The 21,240-nt window shown below is 33.8% G+C and overlaps 1 protein-coding gene across 1 annotated transcript in view; it reads left to right on the plus strand.

The window, feature by feature from the left end:
- The window catches only part of LOC148952106 (set1/Ash2 histone methyltransferase complex subunit ASH2-like), a 102,121-nt gene that overhangs the window by 72,605 nt on the left and 8,276 nt on the right, over positions 1-21,240 (plus strand). The window contains exons 7-8 of the mRNA XM_089088847.1: positions 7,177-7,321; positions 9,321-9,459. Of these exons, the coding sequence (XP_088944973.1) occupies positions 7,177-7,321; positions 9,321-9,459 (284 nt within the window). The remainder of the gene's footprint in view (positions 1-7,176; positions 7,322-9,320; positions 9,460-21,240) is intronic.

A 21,240-nucleotide genomic window follows, 5' to 3' on the forward strand; every position in this document is an offset into this window, starting at 1 on the left:
ATTGTTCCGCTGTTTTATTTAAATATTATGCCCTTTTTTCTATCTATATTTTTATTTATTAAATTCTGTAAATGGTAAGGTATTGCAGTCTAAGAAATTATACTGATGAATGAGTTGAGAGCGGTGTGTGTTCCATCTTTTTTTTATCGGTCAACATAAAGAAAACGACTGGTCGTAGAAAATTAGGCAAGGGCTCATTCGGTCGCAAGTTTGTGGTTATAGTCTCTTTTCCAGGGGGGTCACAACCAATTTGGGGGCTACCTGACACTCCTTCGATGCCGTATATGGCCCCAGTCTTCTGTGAACACCATGCATTACATTGAAATTTAAAGGTAATCATTTTAATCAGAATGGTGGAAAGGCCTAAAAATGTGTCTCCGGGGGTGACATGGTAAGTGCATGCTAGGTTTAAGAGTTCATGTAAAACAGAATCTATATAGATTCGTTTTCCGTTGAGATCAGACCTCGATGAAATCTTACTCGCTCAGGGGTAATCTGTATGATTGAAGGTTCTAAGGTGAGACCCTTACCCATCCAAACTCCTATCTCTTTCTTTTTTTTTGCAATAGTGAACAAGTGAATAAGTTACAAATTATCTCCAATTCCCTTTGGGCAGCTGTACGTGCTCTCCGTCTCCGGCTGCTTATGGTCAAATGTCCGCACACCCTGTCTCTAATATCTACTTAATAAACACTGCATACACCCCGTCATGAAACCCTTGTGGTAATAAATGCGTATGTCTGGGTCTGCCGATTTGATCAACATTGTGGGCGCTTACTCTTCGACCTCATTTTTCTATATTGCTTATGCTTTGTCTCCAACCCTATTTAGAAGATAGTTCGTACAATCGTCTTCGACGCTTTTTGGTAGACATTACATATGATTAATTAAAAGAAACTTTCCGAAAAATAAATTTTTAAAAGAAAAGTAATGGCTCTTTTAAATAGAAGCTCAGCAGACACAAACACATTTTAGAATTCAAACTCAAAACGACCAGAAATTACTATTAAAGAATAAATGAAGCACAAGACGAACAGAAATTAAATAAACAATCATACCAAAAAAACATACAACAAGGAATAATATAAATGAATAAATAGATCTTAAAACAAGTAATGCTTACATTGAATATGCAAATGAAGCTTAAAACGAAAAAAAAATATTTGCTATTAAAGTATAAATGAAACTTAAAACGAACAGAAATTAAATAAACAATCAGTGCGAACAAACATACAATATATATTAATGTAAATGAATAAATAAATCTTAAAACGAGTGAAACTTAAATTGAATATGCAAATCAAGTTTGAATCGAATAAAAATAACTACAAACGAGAGTTTGGGTATCACCTCACTGTAGAAGCCTAAAACCCACTGCGTCATTGGCGCCCTACTGAAAGCTATATGAGTCTTGAACAGTCTTGGAAAGTATAAACAAAGTCAAATTGAATATTAGATATATAATGATATTAATTGTTGAAAGCTTCATCAGTTAAAGATTTTTTTTCACTGCCATTTTTATTTTTATTTTCAGTGCTGTAAGAACTGGAAAAGAGTAAATTTGTTATATACTAGCAATTCGTTTTCAGTGAAGTGCCAATGACGCAGAAGGCTTTTGGTTTTTACTGTTAAAGAAGGGGGCAGTATCCAAATTTTGTTGGTAGTGAAACTGTATTTGTCTTGACCAATCTTGGAAAGAACTGATAAATTAAACTGAATATTTGATGTATAATGATATTAATTGCAGAAAGCTCATCAGTTTAAAATTTTACTGTAATTTTAGTATTTATTTTCAATATTAAGTACAAAAGAAAACATTTGTAATATAATTCGTTTTCAGTAAAGCGCCAATGAGGCAGTAGGTTTTAGGCTTCTTCAGTGAGGTGCTACCCAAACTCTTGTTTGTAGTTATTTTTATTTGATTCAAACTTGATTTGCATATTCAATTTAAGTTTCACTCGTTTTAAGATTTATTTATTCATTTACATTAATATATATTGTATGTTTTTTCGCATTGATTGTTTATTTAATTTCTGTTTGTTTTAAGTTTCATTTATACTTCAATAGCAAAATATTTTTTTTTCATTTTAAGCTTGATTTTCATATTCAATCTAAGCATTACTCGCTTTAAGATCTATTTATTCATTTATATTATTACTTGTTGTATGTTTTTTACAATGATCGTTTATTCAATTTCTGTTCGTTTCGGGTTTCATTTATTCTTTAATAGTCATTTCTGGTCGTTTTGAGTTTTAATTTTAAAATGTATTTTTATATCCTGAGCTTAAGTTTAAAATGGCCTTTACTTTTCTTTGAAAAACTTATTTTTTGGAAAGTTTTTTTTTCAATTAATTTTTTTTCGTTTTTGATTGCAAAAAGTTTCAAGTTTTTATTGCATGGAGAGGGGGTTACTTACTGTCCAATTATTCTTGACTTTAAAAAACGGATCTAAAACTTTTAATTTATATCTAATGAGGATTTTATAAAAGTTATGGCAAAAATGTTTTTGATAAAGATCTTATATATTGACAAAACACCACTTACGTAACTGTTGAACAATAAGTAGCACCAATGACTGAATTGAAAAAAATAGCAACATTGAGAGGGTTAAGATCTTTTAAATTACTGGCAAAAGGGGATCACTAATGTTTGTAATAGACCTTAATAGGATTTTTGTGCCAAAGTAATTTTGCATCTATCACAGAGTATGTATTTAACCTTATAATTGGATAATTATAATAGATTTACTATGTGTTCTTCTAACATAAAACTTTACTTTATTAAAGTCTTTGGTGTGGGGGTGGCGAAGTTGGCATAAAGAAGAAAACTTTAGCGTAGACAGTGGGAGAGGGGGAGGGTGAGGTTGGAGACTCATCCAATACGGAGCGGAACTTCACTTATCTCCTCCATTCCTGATTTAGGAGATTAGACAGACTCATTGGGCTGTAGAATTTTGGACTGTTTGAGTTGTGGAAGACGTTAAAATACTCAAAAATACTTTAAATTGTCAGTTTTTGCAGGATTGATTTCATAGATTGTGAAATAGTGAGCCCCCTGGGCCATTATTTGGGTGAGCCTCAACTCATAATATGGAATTTTGATTAATTGTTCCATTTTATGTGCATATATTATTCTATAGATGTTATTTTAAGTTATACTTTTATCACATTTCTTTCATTTTTATACCTTGAGATAAAAACTGAAACCTTTGCGTAGACAACGGTGAGGGGAAGCCTCCCCCCTCACATGTGTAATTAAGCAGACACAGAGACAGAAATACAACAAAAAATAACCTGTCTTTTTGAAAAATTCTTTTTTCAAAAGACACGAACAAAATCGTCTAAAGGAACCTGAAGTGCTATCTCTGACATTTCCGTTGATTCTTTATTCCCGTTAATTTCAGATGTAAAATTTAGAATATTATCGAATGGGTTTAGTCGTCCCCTCCCTGCATAATTAACATTTGGAAAACCCACCCCTGGAAAATTCCTCCCCCTGAAAGAAAATTTTTTTCCCTGCTGATAATTTCCCCGTGTCAAATTCCACCCAGCAGAAATTTATTTATTATTTTAAATTAATATCTATTGCATGTTTGTTTGCATCGCTTGTTTATCTAATGATTGTTTGATTGTTTATATGCCCCCAGGGCATAACTTACAACGCCTACCTCCGGGCCCTGGTGGGCTGTGTCGACACCGGAGTCTTTTGTTATCAGAACTTTGAACTATTTTAACAAAATGTCTATCTCAAAATTTTTATCCGATGTATTTAGGGTGTGCAGGAGGGGGGGGGGGGCTAGTTGCCCTCCAATTTCTTTTGACTCTTAAAAAGTGAACAAGAACTTTCAATTTCCAATCAAATGAGTCCTCTCTAAAGTTTATACGAACATCCCTTCCATAAGAAATAATATGAAGGATTCGGAGAATCCTTAAGTTACAACCCTTGCCCTGAGGGCTCTGGGGGAGTTGTCATCCTCAAAGACCGAATTTCCAGATCTTAAAACTACGTTTAATAAAATGGCTGTCTCAAAATTTTTAATTGGATGTGTTTGGGGAAAAGGTGGGCGTGAGAGGGGGGTTAGTTGCCCTCAAATCGCTTTCGACTATTAAAAAGGGCACTAGCCCTTTTAATTTCCAATTGAATAAGCCTGTTTTGAAGTTTCTACGACACCACCTTCTATAAAAACCTCATATGGCCCCAGGGCATACTTAGAGCCCGCGCCTTGAGGGTTATGGGGGAGTGCCCTCCTCAAAAACATATTTTCTATCTGGAAATCAACTACGCTGAACAAAATGACTATCTCACAATTTTGATTGGATTTGTTTGGGGAAATGATGGGCTTGGGGGGGGGGGGGCTAGTTGCCCACCAATCACTTTAGACTATTAAAAAGGGCACTATCCCTTTGAATTTCCAATCGAATGAGCCTCTTTTGAAGTTTCTACGACAATGCCTTCTATAAAAACCTTCCTCAAAAACATTTTCTATCTGGAAATCAACTACGCTGAACAAAATGGCTATCTCAAAATTTTGATTGGATGTGTTTGGGGAAATGATGGGCGTTCGGGGGGGGGAGGGCTAGTTACACTCCAATCACTTTCGACTATTAAAAAGGGCACTAGCTCTTTAATTTCAAATCGAATGAACCTGTTTTGAAGTTTCTACGACAACACTTTCTAAAAAAATCTTATATACCCCCAAGGCATGACTTTAAACCCCTGCCCTAAGGGCTGTGGGGGAGTGTCCTCCTCAAAAATATATTTTCTATTCGGAAATCAACTATGCTGAAAAAAATGGCTATCTCAAAATTTTGACTGGATGTGTTTAGGGAAATGATGGGTGGGGGGGGGGGGCTAGTTGCCCTCCAATAATTTTCGACTATTAAAAAGGGCACTAGAACTCTCGATTTCCAATCGAATGAGCCCCCTTTGAAGTTTCTACGACGACCCCTTCCATATGAAGTGCCTCTGGGAAAAAAAAAATCATTGGAGCCGTATGGCCTTTACTATAGGCAACGCTACAGCGTTTTAAAAGGACTTTACGACATTGTCAATTTTTTTTTAAATCAATCTCGAATTTTCATAGTTGAAAGTAGTACGACAAAATTCGAGCGAATTCAATTTAATTAATAAAACCAAGCTCCAGTTTTTATAGGCAATTAGTCACTTGTGTTAAGTCAGCGCCTTATATTTGCAGCAGTCTTCTACTCATGAGGACCAACCGTCCCCAACTGTAACTGCACTTTAAATAGACCTAAAAATCTTTCCTAAATAACGTAACATTTCGTCGCTGTTACGCCTAAAGATCATACCTGAGATAATAGCTAAAAATCTTTGCTAAGCTGTTCTCAAAATGAGGGCAATATAGATGAGGAGTTTCAAAGAGTAATTGAACATGTATTACCTGCTGATACTCTCTTTAAAAATAGTTTAGCAGACGAATTTTGGCAACTATTACAAAAGTATGAAAATGTTGGGTACAACCTTTTGGCGGGATAATTTATAGAAGCAAGAACTAAACTAGATAAAAGAATGAAACCGAAAAACTATTATGTAGGACTGTCCCAAAAGTCATGGTACCTATTAAAGAAAGAACACAGATCAACCAACGATTCTATTTTCTATTCTATATTAGTAATTTAAAAGAAATAAAAATCTTCAAAAGAAGTTTTTTTTTAATTGAAGAGACCGAAGACGAGCAGAAATAAAGTCAAATTGTGATTCAAATGTAAAACGAATATAAATCACTATCAATAAATAAATAAAGCCCGAAACAAACGGAATTCACAATAAGCAACCAAGAAAAAAGTAAAGAGCTACGTTAGACCAAAGACGAGCAGAAATAAAGTCAAATAGTGATTCAAGCGTAAAACGAACATACATCACTATCAATAAATAAATAAAGCTCAAAACAAACAGAAATCACAATAAACAACCAAGTCAAGCTTAAAACGAACAGAAATTGCCACAAGCAGGAGTAGGTCTAATGCCCTAGTAAAGGCCACTCGACTCTTAAAGGGCTTGCTATTTTCTTGTAGAGCTTGCCTTTTTTTACTCTTTTTAGAAGAGGCTTCTTTGATAGTGTTAAGATGTCCACCATTGTTTTCTTCCATCCAAGGACTCCACCCACCAGCTTCAGAGCGGATCGGGTAGACAACAATCGTCTCTTAAAAGGAAGAGGCGAGTCACCCACTAAACACCTTTTATCAACGGCAATCCTCAGAACCAGTAGCAAGAGAACTTCTTTCTGCGTAGGACTGTTACTCAGAGCCTACTCTTTGTGGCACGGCCGGTGCTTCATTTGTCCAGGCGGAATGAACCCCTGGGCATGTCTTTGCAGCCATTACCGGCTTCAGTCCGTTCAATCTTGGATCCCACAGAGTACCCTGCCTCGTGGTCAGACACTAGAGTGGACAACCATTGGCTGGATGGTGACTGAAACTAGCAGATGTTCAATTCAGAACAGGCTATAAATCAGCACCTCGTTCAAATTTTTACTCATAAACATAAGATCGTTCAAGTAACAGGGAATTATAAAGGCGGCTGAAAACCGACAAAAGGTTATAAGAGATAGTAAAACTAGATTATTTGTTAATGTTTGTTTTTTATGCATAAATAAATGCTCTTTTTAAAACATAGACGAAGTCCGTTAAAAATTTTCTGATGTAAATTCATGCGTGAATATATAGGAAACAGTGTCTTTTGAGGGAACAAAATTGAAGTTTTTTGCTGACTAATTTTGCTCTTGGCTGATGATCAATAAAAGGATTAATACGGAAGAACTTTTATACTGAAGTATAGAAAATTCATACCGAGATTGAAAAAAAAGTGGTTTGGAAAAGAATGCAAACCATTATATGCTGCAAGGCCAATAACTTGCTTTGATCGAATTATTACTCAACAATCAAGCTTTGCAGACTCTCCTATTATCCGATTTTTTTTTGTTTTGTTTTTTCTCGTTCGTTGGTCAGTTTTAGTCAATATTTAATCACAGTAATTGCCCTCCGAAAAATCATACAAGTCCATTGTTTCAAAATTGCTATATTTGAAGCTATTTTATCTCCGATTTGCCGTTTTATAAAAACATTAATATCAAAAGGGAAAATTAAATTATGTTTTTTATTCCGAAAGTCCTCTTTAGTTCTACTTTTAGCTTTAAAATTCACGTTTTAATTTCAGGTGTTAGTAAAGGTTCATGGTACTGGGAATGTACAACAGAAGAATTGCCTGATAACTCTGCAACACGTATAGGATGGGCTCAGTGTTTTGCAAATTTGCAAACGCCTCTTGGATATGACAAGTTTGGGTATTCCTGGAGATCCAGGTAGGTATTCTATCTAGGCTTAGAATGTATTGTAACCTTCAGACTTATGAATAATTTTGACTAAAAAAAAAAAAAAAAAAAAAAAAAATTTGGCAGCATTTGTCCAAAGATAAAAAAAACACATATGAATAAGTGAATGAAAGAAGGTAGATAGATGAAAATAAAAACTAATATTCGTAGGGAATCGGTTACTCCCTTAGAAACAGTATTGAACGTTTATTCTAAACATTTTTTTCCAAGTGACAAGGGACACATCCCCACTCTATACTGATTTGAAGGACCTCTTATGAAAAGTTGAACAATATATGTTTATAAGCACAATTTCTAACGAGTTATGCACCCGTCTCCCCCCAACAGTAAATATTGTGAGATTCAATTCACTTCTTTAACCATTTATATTGCCTTGATTATATCTATAGGTATTATCTTGGTATTGCTTTCAAAATTAAAAGTAAAAAAAAAATCAAGTTTTTTCCCATGAAAGTAAAAGGGATGCTGAAACTTAAAATCAAAAATAAGTATCATATATTTTACGAAAATGAGGGGACTCGGGAATTTATCCATCCTTTGAAAGTCGATATAGACTTAATAAACCAAAGCAATACTAAATTAAAGTGAAAAAGCAAACAAAGCTTACAAGTAAAGAAGTTCTAGTCATATATAAACAAAACTAAAAGGAGGTAGCTTTCAATTATAATCGATAAAAGGTATAAGCCTAGGACCCTCACTGGGTTAAACTGGCATTCCAGGTGATACCAAATCTGACTAAAGTGTTCCCTTTTTAATGTGTTTTTAATTTTGTTTAATTATCTGTTACTTTTCCGTTTATCAATTTTCCATTTTATTTTTTATTTTCATTTTAACTTTACTCTTTTTTTCCTGTTTTAAGTATTTTACAATAAATGGCCCTTTCCTATTTTTTATCTGTTTTATTTATCTATTCTATTTATTCTATTTTCTTTCAACAACCTCCTTTCTTATCAGTGTTAAGAAACATGGTGACAATTTTTGGAATTTTCTGGGAAACTTAATCTCTTTTTACTGGTGGAAGTATATTTATTTGGAGAATATGCCAAAGCTATCATGTTTTTTATTCAGGATATATATAATAATTGATTGCATCGTTGTGCATAATAAAAGGGAGGATGAAAAGTTATTTGTGCTGAAGGATTTTGATATTTAGCCACAAATAACTACGTTGTAATTCATGCCTTTAAATGAGAAGCTTTTTGAAAACATGATGCTATATGTCAATGCTTATATTTTATTCTTGCAGGGAGAGGGGGCATCTGTTGCTCTGATTTGTGTATACTCTGATTTATAGGTTTGATTCCTTTTTAAATGTTAATGAGGAGGTGTTCTAGCTTTGCAGAATTAGTAGTCGTCTTACTAGAATCTTTTAGTCCTTTTGCTAAACTTCAAGTGTTTTTTTTCTGTAATATTGACAATTTGAAATAAATACTGTGTAATCTTGCCCAAGAGGTTGCTCTTTCAGCCCAATGCTGGACAGTTGCTCTTGTATGAAGCTAACTCTGTGTGGCAAATATGGGCATAAGTTTTTCAATATATTTGATATACTATCGAGATACTTTTGATAGATTCGAATATATATATATATATATATATATATATATATATATATATATATATATATATATATATATATATATATATATATATATATATATATATATATATATATATATATATATATATATATATATATATATATATATATATATATATATATATATATATATATATATATATATATATATATATATATATATATAGCCTGAAGAAACATAAATGTCAGAAATTTAGCCTAGTTTTGTGATAAATCCTGCTAATTGCTTGAATTGGAACTAACTGAGCACTACTAAAAACTAATTTCGTTAAAAGTAAATATAAATTAATGCTGACTAATAACTAGTCTGAAATCATTTTTATAACACCCTTCAGGTTGAAAAAATAAAGTAGATATATGTAATATTTTCAGGAAAGGCACAAAATTTCATGAAGCAAAAGGGTACCATTTTTCTGATGGGTATTGTGAAGGTGATGTTTTGGGCATTATGATAATTCTGCCTGATGCTCATAACCCTGAGAAATATCGACCTCCGACTTATAAAGACAAGGTAACGTATACGACTTACTAAGTTTGTCCCGTTCTCAGCATGGATTTGTCGTTCCTTTAGTTTTTTATGGATTCCTTGTTCTTGTGCCAATATTCATTGTCAATTGTCCTGCAGCGACTGTGTTAACATGGCTTTATAAAATATAACTACTTGTCTAAACGACTCTAGATGCAGGAAAAGAAGTTTAGGAGCTGATATCCCTTTCTCCGAAATCATCAAACTTTTTTTGTACTCTTTGTAGCTTTATACCATAATTTGATGTTCAATCGCTCTGACCGCATTACTTTGTAACCTACCGGAGGGTTAGTCCCCTTCTAATGGGGGAAGATTATCCTACTCCACAAGTAGGTTTCAAGGCTTAAAAAAAGGTAAATTTCTCCCATTTACCGAAATAGAAGGTGAGTTTACTTAGATCCAGAGAATTTCCAACAGACAGGAGGGGGGGGGGGCAGTTTCATTTCAACTCACGATCTGTTCTGATTAAAGAACTTTCTGCCAGCCATCCAAGAGTATTCTCAGCATTTCCAAGTTGCCTAGCATTTCCAAGTCCAAGGGGAAAAAAAATGAAAGGTCCCATTTTACTCTGATTCATTGCAAAATAGACTGTTCTATACTATTAAAGTTTTGTTAAGAACTTTGTGAACTTCTCTCCAGCTTTCTTTTATTCCTTTTCCTCTCATGTTTTATCCTATGTTTTATTAGCGTTTATTTTTTAAGTTTACTTCTTATCTTTTGACCATTGAACAGTTGTATACTAAACAACTGTTAATAATTGTACAATTGCAAATAGTCAATACACACTATCGTATATCTCAAGATACTTCACCTCCCTAAGACACTGATGGATTTTGGCTCATACGTGGCCGGCTATCTCCAACCAATGGTGCTGTCTTAAGTATTTTGAACGGGGCGTGTCCACTAAGCTTAAACATGTTGTAATTGATTCCACCTCAACCAAGAAGCAATTAACTTGAACGGGTGTGTTGATATTCTCTAATTTTTGTAATTATTCACATTCTTGGCTTAGAAAAGATCTCAGATAAAGAAAGTTGCTATCTGTCTACTTGTTCTGATAATATGGTCGTTATACAACTCCCGAAGAGCACGTCAAAGAAGAATTTTCAGAGCAGCTATTTCATTAATTTAGGGAAGTGGACGGGTGTAATTCGGCATCAATTTGCTTTCTTGTTTCTGCAAAAAAAAATTCTAATTTTTTTTTCAAGGATTTGTCTTCTCATTAAATTTTATACAAACATTTTAAAAATAAAAATCGAACTGCATCTTTAGTGATTTTCCTTATTTTCCCTGAAAAAAAAAAAACATTTTCTAACCAAACTGAGTTTATTTTTAATTCCAAATGGTCACAATTGCCATGCCAATTTTATAGGTGTTTCGGTGACAATGTCAGAACAATAGTTGGATAAGAATATGTGGTGCGTATTGAGTTGATGGGAAATGAGCTGAGAAGATTGTTTCAATCTGTTTTGGTGTATCTTCATTAGCCTTAAAAAAAAAAAAAATGGCTAATGCGTTTGCGTATAGATTTTTTTTCAAGTAGAAGTAAATAACCGTTGTAATTTCATTTTTGCGTTGTAACGATATTATTCACCATGTACCAGATTTTTTTTTTAAGATATATTCAGACGATATCCTGTATCTATAGTTTTCACTTGTGGTTTTTAGGTTGAAAAGTCAAATTCAAATCACTTGAATGGCGATGAACTTTATCTTGATTTCAAAAGCTAAATACGGCATGGAAAACCAAACATACCTAGATAGACAAATGGTGGTTTAAGGTTAAACTCCCTAAATCCATTGTAATGTTAATTTTCCTATGCTATGAAAAGAGATCTAGCTCTCTGACCCGGCATGTCAGCAAAACAAATTTTTCCACAAGGGATCTTTGGAAAAGGATCTAAAATTTGGCCGTTTTGTTTTTTCTGATTTAATTCCCAGGAAATAGAAAAAAAAAAATCTAAAGTGAAACTTGGTAGCTTTTTTTGAAAAAGGTCTGGAGAGTAAAAAAATGAAAATTTGAAAAAATTTATAGTACCATAAATTAAAAAAAAACTTTTGAAATTGATTGGCCCATTTGAAAATTCTATTATTTTTTATGAATTTATTCCCCCACGATTGTTGTTTTTACGTTTTCACAATTTAGACTCTTGTATGGCTTGTATAAAAGCGACGAAGTCGAAATGGACTTCAAGTTGTAGCTCTTTTTTTATTTAGTATATTCCAAGCTTTTCAGCTTTTTAATCCGAGTCGTTAATTTTTTGTATATTTATTAAAAAAAATAAATTTTTAATTTATTTCTACTGTTATACATAAACCCACATTAAACCCCCAGGATGGAAACATACCCAAGGCTAAGATGGGTCAGAAACATTTTTAATTCGAGTTTGACTGCTGAGAGAATCGCATGAGAATAACTAGGAGAAAAATGACCAACAAAGGATGGCTTAATGTAAAACATGTGCGGTAAGTACATACATTACAAGTAATTTATTGTATTAATTATTTTGTATAAAATACTTAGTTTATTTTATAAACTAAATATGCTCTGGGAGCATATTTCCAATGTGTAATTTTCACTATTTTTCTAATAAAGTTTTTTCTTTTCATACTGTTTTTTTTTCATTAGTTTTGATAGGTTTGGTTAGGTTAAAATAGGTTTGTTTAGATTATGCATTTAATATATGCCATGCTTTACTCCCCCCCTCATGTGCAACTATATAGCCCAAATTTGTTTCAAAACTATTATATTTTCATCATAATTTTGTTTCATTTCATTAGCATTCACCAAATTTCACTTCTTGGGTGTGTTTTATATAATAGACAAGTACTAAAAATGGTGTTATTTGTCTTACTTTTTCCTTGCCAACTCAATTTTACATGTTGAGGTGTTCTGGAGACATTTTCCGGAGAAGTTTTTACCTGGGTTGGAACTGTCTGGAATATTTTTCCACTGGAGGGGGAATATCCGTGAAAAAAATTCTTTATGGTGAAATTATCCATGGAAGCATTTTTCAACTGGAACGGGAGGATTCTTTTTTGATCAGATTAAGAATTTTGTATAATATTTGGTCATTAGCAGCCTTATACCCCATAATCTGGGAGGGGGGGGGCAAGGTATGTCAAAGGAGTATAAAAATATAAAAAAAAAGCGCTGCCCCCACCCAGTCCCGACCTATAACCGCCAATGTGTTGGATTAAGCTAATGAGGGTACCCATTAATAAAATTAAAAAAAAAAATCTTAGGGGAGAAGATAGGAGTAAGGAGTACTCATTTTGCGATGAGCAGCCTGTAATGGAAGGAACTAACCAAAACCTGATTCAAGGTTAAATTAGGCTTATATGGGTGGTATGCAACGTGTAATGCATGGGTAGCAATGTATATAAATTACAAAACGACACAATCAATTTCATAAACAAAATCTTATATTAACCGTTTGAATAGGAAAACAAGTACCAGAATATTGTGGGTTAGTTATCAGGGCCATTAAAAACACCGCGACTTCACCGAATAGTCATCCGAACTCTTAATAACAGAATCTTTGTAACAATGGATCCTGAAAAAGTAAATTTCTATGCAAATTCTATATATATAATGCTCGTTAAGTTTCATATTATTTGTTTTTCAACTTTTTCCTCAATCTTTTTTTGGTTTTTATCCGAAGGGTCAAGTGCCATTTTTATTGAGGACTCACCTACCAGGTGACAGGAGGACCAGCGGTTCAGTCTGCCTCTGGACAAGAGTGAAATATATTTACAATTCAGCTGGCCTATATAAACAAAATGAATACTTTCATTTCTTTTCAAGAGGAAAATGGTTATCTTCTAGTTATTTTTCTTATTTTTGCCTCTGATAGGTTTTGTTTAGGAAGTGGTTGCAAATGTGCTCTACTTTACTACTGTGTTATATTAGAGACTTTTTTTAAATTTTTAATCGGAATTCATCTTCAGAGTGCATGATCCCAGTCACAAAAGTAACAAATGACGTATGGTGTTATCCCTGATATAATCAAATAAAATTTGACAAGAACGCATTTGACAACCCTGATTTGAAACAACAAGAGCCAACTAGATTCACTCAAGAACTCAGTTAATTTTTCAGTCCCCCATCTCCCTCTTTTACACATACATGATTATTGATAATTACACTATTCTAAATACATTTTCTATGCCAAAAAGTTTAGCCAGAGTGGAACTCCTTTAAATTTGGTTTTTGGGAAAACATAGCATAATTAATTTCTTTTAAAATTGCTTGTTCTCTCACTGACTGCTTCGATTACTAACTTACTTTTCGTATTTCAGGTCCTACCTTCCAAGGGAAACTTCTATTGCTAATGAGTCTACAGATGATACTAGGGATTCAGTATCAGATGCAGGACCAGCTCTCATTGAGAAACAGAACAAAATTCTGGAGGGTGTTGATTTAGGGAACATTCCGAATCTCAGCTGCATAGTTACAGCGTTTCCATTTTTCGTCCAAGAGCTCGCAGAATTTTTACTGCACAAATTTCAATGTAGAGAAGAAAGCCCCGATATCCGCATCGTTCGTGTATATAATGTTGGCTTAAAAATCACACTAGTGACAGAATGTACTGCCTGTAAGTGGAAAAAACTAGTGAAAAATGAACCTGGCCCACCCGTGATAAAGATAAAAGATTATTTGACATCTTTTTCCTAAGTAAATCCAACAGAATCAGTTGGACGTTACATAGATGTGCATGGAGACCTCAATTTGAAGGCTACGTGGGGTGTCATGGGCTCAGGAGGAGACTAGGCAACACTTTGTGATATTCTAGGTGTGCTAGGTGTACAAGGCATGTCACAAAATTTATTTTTGAAAACTCAACTTTCTGTAGGGAAAGTATGGATGGATACTTTGACAGATCTTTTACTAGAGAATGGAAAAGAATCCCTACACCGTGCGATCCACATAGATTGATATGTTGATGATTCATACTGGACCAAAGTGGTTTGTGATGGTGGGTGGAACAAATGGAGTAAGGGACATGATTATTCAGCTAAAGTTTGTGTGGCTGTAATCATTGACGCTTACACAAAAAAATTGCTGTACGTGGGTATAAAAAATAAATATTGCTATATTTGTTTTCGGGCGAAAAAAGAGATAAAAACTCCTCTACAACATTTGTGTTTTATGAATTATGATGGCCCGTCAAATAGTATGGAGATGGATATTCTCATTGAAGGTTTTAGAGTGAGCGATGAAATGCATGGACTGCAGTACCGTCGTTTATTGGAGATGGAGACTACAGTGTTTTATACAAATTGAAACAGAACAACTCATAAGGTCCTCTAATTTAAAAAGAAGAGTGTGCAAACTATATTACGAAAAACTACACATCGTATCTATATAATCTAGTGAAAATGAAGAAAGGTGCACATGCAAAATTTCTAAAAAGAGAGATTATACAAAGACTTACAAAATACCTTTGTGGGGCAATAAAAAAAATGCAGAAGAGGAGATACATCCAATAATTTAAAAAGTTCGCTCCACAAAGGCCCCGATCATGTCTTTGGAAATCATGTAAAGTGCAATGATAATTCCCCCGAAAAATGTTAACTACCCAACAGTTTTACATAGGATCCCTGGTACAATTTGCCCGTACAGGTTCCCCCGGATGTGAGAGACGGGGTTGAGAATATGTACAAGAAAGCAGATTTTCTCCTTACCGATGTAACAACGAACCTTGCCGAGAATTACATGTCAGTAGTTCCCAATTTTTCGGAGACAAGCACATTAGTAGGTCAAAGCGAGGGTCATATCACGCCCGAATTGGTGGCGCAAGCTTTTCCCACACACTTGGTCCAAAGTAGCATGCTTATACATGAAGAAAAACATTAAATCACAGTCGAACAAACATATTGAAGAAATTCTGTAGTAAAACCGCAAAGCACTGAGCTAAATACAAGCAAAATCTGATACGGTACTATAGTAATAATGGAGGTAGATTCCAGGCCAAAAGAAAATGCAATGAACAACTCTCTCTGGGTAACTCTGACTATGAACCGAGCTGCACTATGCCTGATATGAAAGAAGAGGAGCTAAAAATAGCTATGGTTACATTTGAGGAGTCCTATCTAAAGAGTAGTGACAACGCTTTGAAAGAACTTTACGAGAGAACCAAAGGCCAATCTTCCAATGGAAACTGGATATATGAAAGAAGTAATATAATAACCAGCACGTATTTTCACAGAATAGCTATACGCAAACAATCAACTAAAACTGCACCGATTATGAAAGATATTAGAAATGGAGGTTGTGTTTGCCGTTCAACAGCTATGCTGAAAGGTAGTCGGTTGGAACCTGTTGCTTTCAGAGCATACGAAGAAAACATTGGCGCGGAAATTACGAAAGGTAAGGATATTGGTATTTTGGCTCACTCCACACACCAGTTTCTTGGTACTTCATTAGACGGGAGTCTAATTAGAGTCTGATGGGACACCAATAGAGGTTAAGACTGTCCACAATATTCCAGAAAACAAAACTATAATTGATGCAGCTCGTACGAAAGGCCTTGTCAAAGACTTCTTTCTGCAGAGTATCGGCTTAGATATTAAGCTCAAAGCCACTCACAAGTATTATAACCAAATTCAAGGACAGCTTGAAATTTCCAATCAAGAAAAATGTTGCCTACTTGTCTATAATAACGAGAAGGATTCGGAAGTCCTTACAATTGAACGCAATAGAGAGCATTGGGCCCGAATATTCCCGAGCCTTTTAAGCTTCTGGAAGGAAAGTCTTTTACCAGAAATAGTTGATTCGCGCCTTCTCAGGAATCTAGAGCCCAGAGAACTAATATCTATTGGAACAGCTATGAAAAGGTTGGGCTATAATAGCGGTAAGAGGCAGATTTTGAACCCAAATAACACAAACCACAAAAAACAGAGAAAAGAAGAATTAGCAGCTCAAGAATTTTTGCCAATTATTTGGTCTGAACCTGAGCCGTAGTTTTTGCTTGTATTTCTATATTTATTTTTATTACAATTTAATGGGCGAAGAACATATAAATCATTTATCAGTTTATTTAATATGGTTTTGAGTCAAATTTGATTAAAATAAAAAAATCTTTGATAAAAATTCAAGGCTTATCAGATTAATGATTCTTGGTTGATTTGTGACGGTAAATACATACCCAAAAGACGCTCTGGCTTTTGATGGGTTAAGATGACAGGCGGTCAAGGTCTTATTTGTGATAAGACCTGACTTTTTACTTTAGTATTTGGACCTTATGGGTTCCTTCTTTTATATTTCATTTATTTGATCATATCAATTTATGTTCATATCAAGTTTGACTTTTTATATGGCTTTATTTTGGGTAATTTCAGGTTATATTATGGCTCTCTACTTTTCGTTGAATAGCTTGTTGGAAAATGTGTTGTTTTTTTAGTCGCATTTATTGAAAGAGCTTCATTAAAGGTTAATCGTCGAAGTGCTTGTAGAGTTTTCCACTGCTGGATTGTCATTTTTTTTACCAAAAATATTTGAATGCAACAAAGATTTTCAAAATTAAAAAATTTAAACATTTTGTAAAAATTTTCGATCATCCGTAGTTTTGTGCAATACCTTTTTACTAATATTTTTTGCTCGGGGAGGATGGGGAGACTTTTAATTATATGGAGTGGATATTATATTTTCAGCCTGGCACTGAGGCCGTTTCGACCCTTGGTTAGTAGAAGGCAGAAAAAGGCAGGCGGTCAATGTCTTATTTGTGATAAGACCTGACTTTTCATTTTAATGCTTGGACCTTATGGGTTCCGTCTATTCATCCAAAGTAGCATCTCTTATATTTATTCATGATTTAATTATTGATTTAATTGATATTTGTTTTATATTTCATTTATTCGATCATAGGAATTTGTGTTCATATTAAGTTTGACTTTTTATACGAATTTATTTCGGGTCATTTCAGGATATATTATGGCTCTTTATTTTTCGCTGAAAAGCTTTTTGGAAAATGTGTTTTTTCCAAGTTTTGATTTAATTATTAATTCTAATTGAAATTCGTTTTATGTTCCATTTATTGTATAATAGCAATTTGTGTTAATATTAAGTTTGACTTTTTATATAATTTCATTTCGGGTCGTTTCAGGTTATAGTATGGCTCTTTGATTTTCGTTGAAAAATTTATTGGAACAGGTTTTTTTTGTTACTTATCCTAGTATTCGCATTAATTTAAATAGTTTCATTGAGGGTGAATTGTCGAAGTGTCGGTAGAATTTTCCACTGCTGGGTTTGTAAATTGTTTTTGTTTTTTTTAATCGAAATTTAATGGAATGCAACATAGATTTATAAAATTATAAAAGTTTAAACATTATGTCAAAATTTTTTATCATCCGTGGTTTTGTGTAATACCTGTTCACTAATATTTTTTGCATGGGGTGGATGAAGAGGAGGATTTATAATTATACGGATTGAGTATTATAATTTTCAGTCTAGCACTGAGGCCGTTTCGACCCTTAGCTAGTAGAAGCCCTTGAATATACTTTTATCTTTTTCTACTATTTATCAAAGAATTGTTTCATGTACTGTTTTGTCAGAACTATTAGTTTTTTGTTTTTTTAATAGATGCACGACAATGTGATTTATAAAAAATTCTGTTTTGTTGTATTTAGATAAAATAAAGAATTCGAAATTCGTAAAAAATTCAAACTAGTGTTTCTTCGCTTATTTTTCTATTGCGGTTCCCATGTTATCATTTACGTTCAGTTGTTTTGTAGTTTTCAATTAGCTAGGAAAAACGCTAAAGTTTTTCGTACTATGAATTGATACAGCCGATTTTTTTCTTCTAAAGTTTATCATTTTGCTTAAATTCTGTCTCGACCCGGTCTTGTTGACTAACCAATATCAATTTAGTTGACCGAAGAATAATAATGTTTGTCCCATTTTGGGGTTTGGCAAATCAATACACAACAACTGACTTTTTCAAAAATTAATTCAAAAAACTTTTTCCACGAAATGAGTTTTTTTCAAAAAAAAATTAATATATTAAACCAAAAATTAACAAAAATAGAGTCAAATAATCTACCAAGCATAGAACTACCACAAATCAGCATAAATAAACAAATGAAACCCAAAACAAACATAAATCAAAATAAATAACAGAGTCAAACTCAAAACGAGCAGGAATTAATGTGAGTAGGGATCTAAACCCCTATGATTTCCAAAAGCCAGAATATAAATTTTACTTTACTGAAAAAATTCAAATAAATCTACTGAAAAAAATGTGCATTGTCAGGTCATTATACATTTGCTGATATTGATTTCTTGAATTCTTAATCAATTTTGATATCTTAAAGTTATAAAAATGAAAACATTTAAAAGAATTTATTTCAGTTAAGTACTGAATTTCTGAATATTCTGGCTTTTAGAAAGCATAGGGGTTTTGATTTATCTCCCTTTGTCCCTTTCTCATGCCCTGTAAGTTTCAAGCCAAAAAGAGGAGAATTTAAGGTTTTTAGAAATTCGCGTGTCCCCACTTGATATAACCGATTTTTATTAATACTTTCTTTATCTTTATATGCTGCTTAAAAAGGGTCTCCATTGGTTCTGTCTAAATGCCCTGTAAGTTTATGGCAACTGGAAAAGTTTTTTTTTGGCCAGTTTTAGGTGCTTAATATTGATACAACCAACTTCTAAAATGCTATGTCTTTATTAGGGTCTAGTTGACCCTGTTTCACAAACACTGTAAGTTTCCAGACTATTTGAGACTGAACACATTTTGGGGTTTAATAATTGACACAGCCAAAAATTAGTCTCAATCTGTGTAACAGTAATAATCTTATTTTTTATGTCTTTCTTTTTTTTACTTTCCAGAATTGTTTTGCTTTTCGTAAAGACGATTCAGTAAAGTTTTTATTTCCAGGCTCTTTACAAAAACTGTACGGATGCAAGTGATCTCGGGACCTGGAAGCTGAAATCCTAATCGATCCGAGGCCTGATATCCTTTTTTTTCCGGATATTTCTGCATTTTCTTATTAAAATTATTATATTTTTGTATTTTATTTTAGAGCCTTCCCCGAAAAATATTCATGCACACATCCCTCTTACTAAAAAAGTTAAATCACCAACCTGATTTGACTAAATCTACATATGATGGTGGGGGTGCATAATAGAACTTAGAAATTAGCCGAACAAGTATGGTTTGCTTATTGATTGATTCTGCATACAAGACTTAATGATATTGAACCAACGGGATAAAAATTATATTGGGTCAAGAGATTTGAGTGGATTATAATTCAGAAACATTTAAATGGAACTTCAATTCCAAATATAAAGTGAACAAGAGGTTTCCGCACCCTTGCTAATTTATAAACTAGATAACTGAATGACGACCATATTTTCATTGGTAGTCTGTTGCTATTATCTAGTTTTCAATGACTGTCCTACAATTTATCATTGCTTTGATCTGCTTTCTGGAATTATAGCTTTCTGGACTAGACATTATAGGCTACTAGCAAAAACATGGGACCCATAGATTCGCATTCAACACTATTCCCATATGTAATGGCTGCTACCGTTATACTACCGTATCCCAGATCTCCTCCCAAATATGGTTCGATATGGCCCTAGTGAAACAGTTCGTGGTAAAAAACTTTAAGGAAAAAGCGGCCAGGCTCAATAGTAACCAAAACTCTAAAAAACAGAGTTTTCATACAATAAGATATATCAGACGTTGAATTTTCATGCTAGTTTCAAATATGTAGGTTTCATTAAGTTTAGTCTTACCCGGGGGGGATCGTATCAACTCATTGGTCCTAGAAGATTTTGATAGGGCTCATTAAAATGGAAATTAAGAGTTCTAGGGCCCTTTTTAAGTGACAAAAAAAATTGGAGGGGAACTAGGTCCCCTTACACGCCCCTTTTATCGCAAAACGGTCCAAACAAAATTTTGAGATAGCCATTTTCTTCAGCATAGTTGAAAGGCAGGGGCGTAGATCCAGTATTTTTATTGAGGGGGCAAACAAGTTTCACATCAAGAGAGTCAATGAGTATGGGCTATATACTAGCTTTTTTCAATTTCTGGGGGGGGGGGCAACTGTCCCCCTTGAAACCCCCAAACGATGCCACTGTTGAAAGGCCAAATAACTATGCCTTTGGAGATATCTTGGCCCCCCACAGCCCGTGGGGAAAGGTCTTTACGTTACAAAATTTGACCATTATTCACGTATAGTATTTGTTATTGGGAAGCTTGCATACATTTTTCAGGGGGGGGGGTTCTGCTGGTGGGATTCTCCACGGGTATAATTTTCCATGGGGAGGGTGTTTTCCATGCGGTAAATTTTTCAGGGGAAATTTTAAACTAGGGGAATTTGCCAGAATTCCTATACGAAAATTCTTCTTAGTTATTGCTTTCTTATTGCCGACTCAATTTTACGCGTGGAGATGTTAAGGGTACTTGTCCGAGGTAGATTTTCACCAGGATTGAATTATCTAGAGAATAAATCTGTGAGCAAGAGGGCTTTATCCGTGGAGATGTTGCCAGATTTCCTGGCATTACTTAAAAAACGATCAGAAATTAAATAAAAAACAAATTTTTTCAACTGAATGTAAGGAGCAACGTTAAAACTTAAAACGAACAGAAATTATTACGCATATGAGAAGGGTTACTCCTCCTCAGCACCTCACTCCTTACACTAAAGTTTCAATTATGCCCCAATTCCTTAGCAACGACTCCCGAAACGATGTTTGTTTAATTATAACAATAAGAAGCTCTTTTTTTGAGTGCTAAGAAACTATCGTGAAGAGCG

Source organism: Artemia sp. Qi Xiang Cuo, chromosome 5 (genome assembly GCF_049724085.1).
Source record: "Artemia sp. Qi Xiang Cuo chromosome 5, ASM4972408v1, whole genome shotgun sequence".
Taxonomy (NCBI): Eukaryota; Metazoa; Arthropoda; class Branchiopoda; order Anostraca; family Artemiidae; genus Artemia; species Artemia sp. Qi Xiang Cuo.